Source organism: Columba livia, chromosome Z, assembly GCF_036013475.1.
Source record: "Columba livia isolate bColLiv1 breed racing homer chromosome Z, bColLiv1.pat.W.v2, whole genome shotgun sequence".
NCBI lineage: Eukaryota > Metazoa > Chordata > Aves > Columbiformes > Columbidae > Columba > Columba livia.
This window is the reverse complement of record NC_088642.1, coordinates 2,993,680-3,003,598: the sequence shown is the minus strand read 5'-3', so window position 1 is coordinate 3,003,598 and position 9,919 is coordinate 2,993,680. Positions and strand designations below refer to the sequence as shown.

At 53.5% G+C, this 9,919-nt stretch overlaps 1 protein-coding gene across 1 annotated transcript in view; it reads right to left on the bottom strand.

Moving 5' to 3' along the window:
• SKOR2 (SKI family transcriptional corepressor 2) overlaps window positions 1–699 on the bottom strand; it is a 27,921-nt gene extending 27,222 nt beyond the window's left edge. The window contains exon 1 of the mRNA XM_065046869.1: window positions 1–699. This exon is cut by the window's left edge and continues 1,730 nt beyond it. Within this exon, the coding sequence (XP_064902941.1) occupies window positions 1–463 (463 nt within the window). The 5' untranslated portion in view covers window positions 464–699.
• Window positions 700–9,919: the final 9,220 nt, after the last annotated feature.

Sequence of the window (9,919 nt, the reverse complement as noted above, 5' to 3'; positions counted from 1 at the left end):
AGCCCCAGGCGCACTCGTGGGACACGTCGAAGGCGAAGTTATCCGGCAGTTTGGGGGGCCGGTTCTCCCCCAAGAAGGACTTGCAGAGCCGCTCCGCCTCCCGTTTGGTGATCATCCCGCAGCGACGGGAGGAGATGGGCATGGCCCCGGCCCGCCGGAGGATCTCCAGCTGCACCGGTGTGCACTGCACGCAGGTGATGCCCAGAGCGACCCGCCGGTTGTGGATCTCGTTATAGCTGAAGTTTTTAAGGAGGGTGTTGGAGATCTGCGCCAGGCATAACCTCTCCTGCCCGTCGATGACCAAGGAGACGATGGGGATGCCGTAGAGGATCACCTGCCCCACTTGGTTGGGCTTCATGGCGGCGTGGCCGGCCCTCGGCTGGTTCATGGGGTCCGGCGGGTACGCACTGGACGGGGAGGGCAGCAAGATGTCGGTGGGGCCGGGCAGCGGGCTGGTCGCCATCGCCTCAGTGCCGGGGGGGCTGCTCTGCTCCAGCTGCGGGCGGGAAGGGTGGAGAAAGACACAGCGCCGTCAGCCGGGGACCCACAGGGGATGGAGGGTCCCTGCCGCAAGCACCACCCACCTCGAGTCTCGCAGCGTGGGGAGGCGCTACCCTTGGCGACCCCCAAAACCCACCCTGGCCTCCACGGGGGTATGCCCAGGGCTGCGGGGCATCCGCGCATCCCGGCACTCCGAGGTGCGCATCTCACCGCGGGTGTGGAGATGGCGGTAAACGAGCGAACCGCCCCCGCTAAGAAGATGCCCCGACCCACGGGCGGTTCATCCCGAAACGCGTGTCCGCCTCCTCGTCCTGGAAACCCGCCGCTGCCCCAGGAAGACGCCTGGCGGACGCTGTTAGCTCGGCCCGACGGCTTCTCCCCTCCGCACCCACAGGGCCGGGGCAGCCGCGACGGGAAAGCGCGGAAAGGACGGAGAAAAATAAAAAACTTTCGATGCTCCCCGCGGACACCCGCGCATTCTCCCCGCCCGCTGCGCCCTTTACCTCCGCGGCCGCCCTCTAGCCCTGCCACCGCCGGGCCCTCCTCCGGAGGCGCATCTCACCCTCCGGGCCCGCGGAGCAGCGCGCCCAAGCCGGAGCGTTGCCCTCGGTGCGGCGCGCACGGCGGCGGCTGCGAGCGCGGAAGCTCCGCGCCTCGCCCGGTGCGCGGCGGCCCCCCCGTGGGCTGGGTGACGTCAGCAGCCGGGGGGCGGTGAAGGGGGAGGGGGTCCGGCTCCCCCATCCCTCCCTCCGCGCACCGGGAGGGGACGCGGACGCCCCGTCGGGGTCCGACCTCCCGCCGCCGCCCCCCCGAGCGCTTCCCCGGGCGGAGGCGGCTCCGCACACGGTTTTCCCGTTTTCCCACCGAGCTCGGGGTCGGAACGGTGGAAGGTGGGGTGCAGGTGGGATGCGCTTTGGCTTTTTCTGCCTTTAAAAAAAAAAAATGTTTATTTTTCCTCCCCACGATCTGAGCCCGATCGCTGCCAAAAAACTGAATAAACTCGACACAAAAGCCGCGTCTTTCTGGAAACTTTCTTTTTTTTTTTTTTTTTTTTTTTCTTTTAACGGATCTGTCCGAAATTACGGGGCGGAGAAAGAAAACAAAAGTTGATTTCTCGCCATAGCCGTGTCGTCAGCCGCACTTCCCTTCCCAAATACCTACACTGGACTGATTCCCCAAAACCGCTTTCAGAAAGATCCCGTCTTAAGGTTCTCGCTTAAGCTTCCCCCAAAGAGCAACACGGCGCAAATATGTTGGGTTTTTTTGCTGGTTTTGGTATTTTGTTGTTGTTGTTTTGTTTGTTTGTTTTCTAATTGCTTTATGCCCTCATTTAGGGAAAAAAAAAAAAAAAAAAGCCAACCAAAAAAAACCCCGAGCAAATTATCTGCAGCACGGTAGCCGCACCTGCCCCCTTTTTTTGCTTTTTGAAAGTGCAGCAAAAATGTAGATTTTTCGCGATCTGCCCCCCGAAAAGCACCGGTAACCTCGTAGGTCCCGACCGCCGCGACACCTCCCCCGCCCCGGTAACCAAAACCGGTCAGCTTTCCAGCGAGAAAAACTGCGAAACCGGCTAAAAAATGGGGAAAGGAGGAAGAAAAGCTCCTTTCCAGCTAAAACGGGGAGGATATCTGGACAGCCGGATGTTTCCTAGTACCTCTCTGATTTTTTTTTACCAAAATTGTTCCCTTTTGCCAATACAAAACCTGCACTTTTAGCCGCTAAACTTTGTGTGTATATATATATTATTTTTTTCATAGACATCACACATCCAGGCGAAAAATCTCTTCGCCGACCTTTCCCAGGACATCCACGCTAAAGCTCACGGACTCTTCGCATTTGCCCCTTCGGGCAGCAAAACTGCAGAGTCCCCCCCGACCCGGATCGCTCGGGTCCTCGCTAACTTTGGGGTGAAAAAAAAACCCCAAAATAATTATAAAATCACACCTCTCCTTATTACTTCTGTCGCTTCTTATTAAACCCCGCTCGCCCCGTGCCGCCACTGTCACACGGAGGCTCCCCCCTTTTCCCCTCCCTCCTACTTTTTCCCGAGCATCTTTTGCACGGAGCCTGCTGTTTCCGTGTGAGCAACAGCTACAAGCCTCACATTGGTGACATTTTAATCAATGCTTCCTACCCGGCCTGACGTGAATTTTACACTTCAAAACTCTCCTCCGCCAGCTAATTGATTCGAATTGTTTTATTGGTTAAACCCGTGTCACACATTGTATGATCTATTACCACGCCACGGAGAAAATCTCCCCTCCTGTCTTCTTTCCCTGGTCGGCACCGGGAGGGATGGGGGGAGGTTTTTAGGGGGAACCCGCCTGCTCTTGCGGGCGATCGGTGGGTGCAACCCCGTCGAGCATCCTCTCGGCCACCCGGTGGCTTTTCCCCGAAGATTCCCGAGAGAACCGAGAATGGACAACTTGGCCCGGGGCTCTGAGATCAGCTTCGGGAAGAGGCGGAAAAAACGGTTTCGGGAGGTGGAAGAGATGAGCCGGTTTTGCAAACAAAGCAAACCCCTGAGTTCCGACCTCGCAGCCTGGGGGTGGCAGGGTCGGTCCGGGGCAGTCGTTAACCGCCGCCTGCGTTTTATTTCGCGATGAATAAACGAAAAGCAAAGCTAAAGTTTGTTCTTGTTGTTGCTGTTCACCCGCTCCGTGCTATTGACCCCCTTTGATTCCATTGGAAAAACTTAAGGGTTTCCTCGATTTCCTCTACAGGGAAAGCTGAAGCCCATGGGGACTGGGGGTACTATAGTCCTCACGGATGGGGGAGCGGGGTGTAAGACCCTGTCGCAGGGGCACTGCCCGCAGCCTCACCGAGGGGCCTTGTCTCGGTGGAGCCCTCCGAAGCGGGAACAGAGACTGATCCGCACCACCAGCATGTTAGAAAAGCGGGACAGAAATACACTTATTTTTTTTACCGTTCTTTTTACCATTTTCCCCCCTTCCGATTTAAGCCTGTTGGGAAACCTCGTGGAGTCCCACGCGCATTGCGGAGGGGATTGAGCTGGAAAGATCGCTGGAAAAAGGGACCAGGGACCGTGCAGCTCCTGCAGATGACCCCCAGGAGGGCGAGGCCCCCGCGGCTGCTCCGGCCGCAGCCGAACCCGTTGCCGTCCCCGCGGACCGGCTGGAGCCCAGCCTGGATGGACCGCATGCAAGGGACAAGAGGCAAATCCCGATTTGATGGGGGGGTATCTACACTGCCCCCCCGGGTAGCTGCAGACCTGGGCTCCTTGTCTGATACCGTTGTTCTTTTCATTATTTGCTGAACGGCTGGGTTGGAGTCTTCTCCTAAGAGAGGAGAAGATGGACAAACTTCTCCCAGAAGCCTGGAAGGCATAAATACAAGTCCTGGCTCATTTTCCCTCTTCCCTTCTCTGTGGCGATTCTGCCTTGGAGCAGCTGAGTGAGAGGCGACAGCAGGAGATCCTCTCGCTTCGTGTAAAAACGAGCAGCTGAGAAAAGCGGCCAAGTTTAAACCACCCCAAACCACCCTCCCAGCCTTTATTTACTTCCATAGCGCTTAAATATTGTAGCAGAGAGGCAAGGAGGAGTAAGATAACCTCGGTGCGTTTCAAAAACCACAAAGAAAAACACCCCCAAAGCGGATCCATCCCCTACTCCCTCCACATCCCATTGAAACTTGCAGCCGTGTAAGTAGCAGACACACAAGGTATCGTTATAAAACCGCTTCTCCTAATAAAAATCCAGGCAGCAAACGAGCGTTTTAAAATACTTTCGGGTAGATTTCACTTGCACTATTTGGTCCAGAGGGCAGCTCATTTCTAAGTATTTTTTTTTTAATCGCGTTTTATTATATTAGGCAGAAAGGGCATTTGGAATAGAGGTGGTCCCATCTGGAAAACCCCGGAGCTCATTTAGATCACATCACTTCGGGCTTTGTCTCTGCTCTTGAATAACCCAGCTAGACACAACAAAAGGACAGAGATCTACGTGGAGTTTTTTCAGTGGCAAGAGAAAGCCTCGGAAAGATGCATCTCTGATCATAATAACGGGAGGCGAATACGACTCAGCGCGATCTTCTGCCTCACCGAAGGCACCGGGAGAGTTTAGGGATGGGACATTTCTGGGTAAGCTGAAAACCAGCACGGCGGCTGAAGGGTAGGAACTGTGAACGGCATCTTTTGTCCCTTAACTTCTCAATTTAATACGCTCCGAGAGATCGAAAACCCGAAGTGTTCCTCGACGAAGGTACGTGCAGGAGATGCGGACACCCCCGCCGTGGGAAGGCTACTAGCCACCCCCCCCCCCCCCCCCCCCCCCGCCCAGCATCATCCTCCCGAATAGAAGCAGCACCAAAAAGAAGCTATTTGCCATTTTATTTCAACGTATGTGAAGGGACTCGCAACCCAGGAGGAGATGGGTGGCTCCACATCCCGCTCCTCAGAGCTTAAAACCGCGAGTGGGTTTATTTCTGTCCTGCCTGGGGATGGGGTGACAAGGAGGAAAAGAGACGCAAGTTTAGATGTGGGTGAATTAACCCCCGGGGACGGTGGGATAGAAGGAAATAAAAAAAATCCCAAACGGAAAACACCTCAGCTATTGATTTATTTTTCATTCAAACCCATAAATTAAAGCACCCTGAACATCTTCCAGCAGAAACCAGTAACAAACTTCCACGGCAGAGAAACGAGGTCCCGACCGGGCTGGGATGGGGACCAGAGAGCCCAAAACTTCCCAGGGAAACGTGACGCCATCGGGCGAAGACTCATCACGTCAGTAAATAATTCAATTTTGCGTCTTTCAGAACCCAGTAACCTTGGGTGTTTTCGAAAGCAGATTGTACAAACAGGCAATTAAGATGAGCACTGAGACTTTCAGAGGAGATATAATGAACCAGCTTTAATTACTATCTTGAAATTAAAAATGTAATATACAGATTTAAATTTATTTTCACCTAAATTGTGTATAAAATTATATGGCGCTTTTTTCCCCCTCTTTTCCCAGGCTAAGAAACGAATTGCCACCAAGCTCGCCACTAAAAAGTCTGAAGTACTTTCCAAACCGTGTTCCCCAACACACAGTAATAATGATACATTTATCATTACTGATGACCACCCACTGGTTTATTATTGCTTTGTTGCAACTATTACAATCAAGAGATTTCTTTATTTACTGTTAACATTCACTTAAAGCTGAATGTTAATGACTCTTCTGAATTCACCAAAGAGTTTTCCGTTATATTTCAGGAGTAGTTACGGTTTGGGTTTCAGAAACGGCATAAAAGGAGAAAAGCTGGGTGGTTTGCTAATTTCCACCCCCCCAGCCCCCCCCTCCCGTCTTCTTAAAAGGCTGTTTGAGAGGATTTATCTAAGTCGGATTTTCAACAAAGAGTTGCAAAAGCCTTGCCATAATGTACGTACTTGACTGTAGCTAATTATGTGAGTATTTTATTACAGGAGATTCATTCATTATTGATAAATGTTTGCAGTAACTTCCTGCTATGCAGAGTTGTATTTTATGAGGAATAAACAACCTATGGGGATTGGGATTGTTTGGCTTCTACACTCCCGCACCCTTTGACAGTTCACATCACCCACTTAGGGGGCTGGCTTGTCACCTTCTCACTCTCTACACCCAGATGCAACTTTTCCACCACCGCATCCTTCTCATCCCCTCCTCCCTCGCCATAATTTCAGGATTATGTTAAAAAAAATTACTTGCCAGGGAAGGTGTTCTACTATAGGCACGCTTTCCGTAAAGCCATGTCTATATGGACGTTAGCACAGGGTTATATAGACTGCTATGAGCTGCTGCTGCGGGGCAGCCCGTGGGCAGGAGCTGTGCAACAAGCAGGCAGCCCATCCAGTAAGGGTTTGAGGGGGGGGGAAAGGACTTTCCCGAGGGCTCCCCGCTTCGCTTCCAGCTCTCGGACCCCCAAAGCCCTGGGAATCCAGGCGGTAAATAATAATATATTTTAAACAATCTACCGTTTTCGCCGGCTTTTAAACCTCGGACCCACCGACAAAACGGAGGAGACGCGTCCCTCCAGGCGGGTGGCTACCTCTTATCCCACCTCTCCCCCCAAATCAGCCCCTTCCCGAATGAGGAGGGTCTCCCCGGGTGGGCGCTCGCCCTCCAGCAGGACGCCGAGCTCTGCTCGGCCGCGGTGCCGAGCAGAAAACTCCACGCACCCACCGCCCTGGGGGGGCCGCGAAGGTCCCCGCTTTGGCCTTGGGGACCATCAAGCCTTGGTCCACCTGTCCGATCTCTAAACCCGGCCCCAAAGTTCATTATTTCGAAGGAAAATTAATTAAGATAGCGGTATATCTAGAAAAGCAACGGAAAGGGGGAGACGCGCAGCTACAAACCATCGCCCCTTCCCTCTGCAGCAGCCCAAACTTGCGGAGGGCTCCTCTCACCCATTGGGGCTCTCCCAGCCAAACCCGACCCGGTTCCTGGCAGCCGCTTTCCACCCCCCGCCCCAAGGAGCAGCACGACCTTGCGACCTGTCGCGACAGGAAACGACATTGCCAGTTATTCCAGGAAGTGGAGGAATACACCCAAATCAGGAGTTTCCCCCCCGAAACCGCTCCCGCTTGTCCCCATGCTTACCTGAGCACCCGAATTCCATAGGCCCCCCTGGGCCACGGGGAACAGGGCGGGAGGAGCGGCAAGAACGGGGCCGCGCTCCGCGGTAGCTCCGCTAGCGCGTAAGTTTGTCTCCCGCTTGTGCCGCGGCAGCTGTGCCGCGGGTGGGTCGTGTCTCGGACGCCTTCTAGCAGCCAGGCAGCGCCCTGCAAGCGGTGCGGGAAAGCCGCCCCCTTCCCCGGCCCCCCTCCCCTTCCTTAGCCGGGGGTTGGGAGGCGGGGGGGGAACCCGCGGCCGCCCCCACGCCGGGGCAGGTCCGCCCCGACGGCTGCGGAGGGTGGGAGGGGGGTACTCCCACCCACCCTGCTCGGTACGGGGCAAGAGGGACCCTGTTGAAGGGGTGGGCTCCTCTTTGCCAAACTCCCCCGTCCTCAAATTTCCTTCTTCCCCCCCCCCCCCCAAAAATTTTCCTTTGCCCCTTCTTGCTTTCCCCACAAAAGGAATTACAGCGAGGACCCCCCGCCCCGAAGAGTAAGCAGGAGGGATCCCCCCCACCCAGCACACGCCCCTGCGGGATGAGAAGAGGGTGGGGGGCACAGCCACCCTCCTCTGAGCCCCCCTACTCCCGCAGAACCCCCGTCCCCAGCAATGCACTTCCCGCAGATCACTCGACGTGCAGAACAAGGCGGCTGCTTAAAAACACAAAGCCGGAGCCCTAATGAGTTCAATTACAATGTGGTAAACACATTGCCTCTACGCTTTAATTAAGCCGGCTGTCCAATTTTAACTCATTAGTAATTCATTAAGAGAACAGCCTTTAGCTGGCTGTAAGGAGAAGGCGGCACCGCAGCCTTTAAGTTACGCTGCGCGCACACCACAAGGTATTGGGGTACGGTAGAGTGTCCCCCACAGCAAAGGGAGTTCCTGACCCCCAAACGGGTATCGCCTGTTGTCCCAGACACTGTGGGACGCCCCGCATCGGGGAAGGGGACTCGAAGGAGCCAGGCTGGGGAAGAGGAGAGTTGTCCTGGGGATGCCCGGGACACCCCCGACCCTCTTTCTCTAGGGAGAAGCCAGACAAATTTACGGGGCGGGGGGGGCGGATGCTCTAGGGACCGCAGAGTCCCCGCGCCTCGTCTTTAAAAATAAAATAAAATAAATTAAAAGATAGAGGAAGCGTTTGAAACATATCTGGGCCAAGAAACAGGTCAAATGTGCCCGAGCAGCAAATTTGCTTTGGTGTGTGAAACCAGGGGGTTATATGGCCAGATCCTGCCCCGGGTTGCTGGAGGGGTGCTTGGGGACCGGAGCCATGCGAGGTGTCGGGAATGGAGGGGGATCCCCCCCCAAAAACCCCCACCCATCTCAAAGCTCTTCCTGACGAGCTGGAGCGCGTCCCGCTCCGCGGAATCGTGCGCATCTCTCCGCGCCTTTGCGCTGCCTTTTGGTTGCTGGTCCGGGGGTCATAGCAGCAAATCGCTTTAGGGGGGGACACGAATTTCCCTTCGCCGTGGCCCTGAGCTCCCGAGGCGCGACCACCCGCCGTGTCCCGGGTGGTCGTGGACTTGTCCCCCAGCCCCGCGGTGACAGTGGCGGAGCGGGAATTCAAAGTTTTCCCACTGCAGCGACTGCCCCGTTGAGGATTAAAGCATCTTTAACTCCAAATTGCAGTGCCTGGGGGGATGATTTTGAGGGGGCCCGGGCTGGACATCCCCCCAACACTTCCCCAAATCCCATCCCAATAACATTGTCCTTTTTTATTATTTACATGATGAGCGTATAAGCAGTTACCTTTTTATCAGAGCTCCAACATGCATTTGTTTTTTTTTAGACCGACTGAAAGAGTGTTTTGGTTTTTTTTGTGTTTTTTTTTTTAATTATTGTATTTTTTTTAGCTATATTCGACATTTAAAATGTGAATATATAAAAAGGTTTTAGCAGTCAGGAACTGGTTCAGTGTGATCGCCCTTCACTAGTGCCAGATGCTACGGAGAAAGACACACAAAACTGCCAAAAGCCTTTCAGAAATAAGTTTGGGTGAGGGTTGTTTATTTTATTTTATTTTATTTTATTTTATTTTATTTTATTTTATTTTATTTTATTTTATTTTATTTTATACATTTTTAACCACAGTAGCGTTTGCCTGATCCCAGGCAGATTTTTATCTGGGCTCCTTGCAGTGTCTCCAGCCTGGCACAGCTCTGCCAGGGGAGGACATGTCACCTCTGCTGTCCCCCTGTCCCCAAACCCAGGTTTAGCCCCAGCTCACAGGCACAGGACCTCTGAGTTACCATGCAGTAAAAAGGGGGCTTCAGACTCCAAATCTGAAGAAGCCTTTAGGCAGACATCTCAAAAATAAACCCTTAATAACAGTCTCCTTTGGGGAGTAGATTTTGAGCAGTTATCTCTTTAAAGCAATATTTTCTTTTTCCGCATAGCAGGCCCTCTCTACTGTAGTCTTGATTTTCATTTGGCTTCAGGCTTGCAAAGTTAGATTGCCTGGAATTAGGAGATTTGGATATTGTTCCTCTTGATGTCAAATGATTTCCGTCCTCCTCTTGCCCCCCTCCCAAAAATATTATAAATACAGGATCAGGCCCTGGGGGAAGGCAAGTCAGTGGGCTCCATACTCAGGGCTCGAAAGCAGTGGTATTTAACCTGTTGCTCTGTTGTCATTGTCACTTCCTTTTAATTATCAGATCTTGCCCCAAAAGCTAAAAGAATATTGCTTATCTGTCTCTAGAAACAACCCCCATTTTTTGTCTTGCAAAGTACTGGCTTCTGGACACACAGGGGACAATTTCTCTCCAGAGCCTCCTGGCATAAATCTAAAATCCATCTTGAAGCCAGTGGGCTAC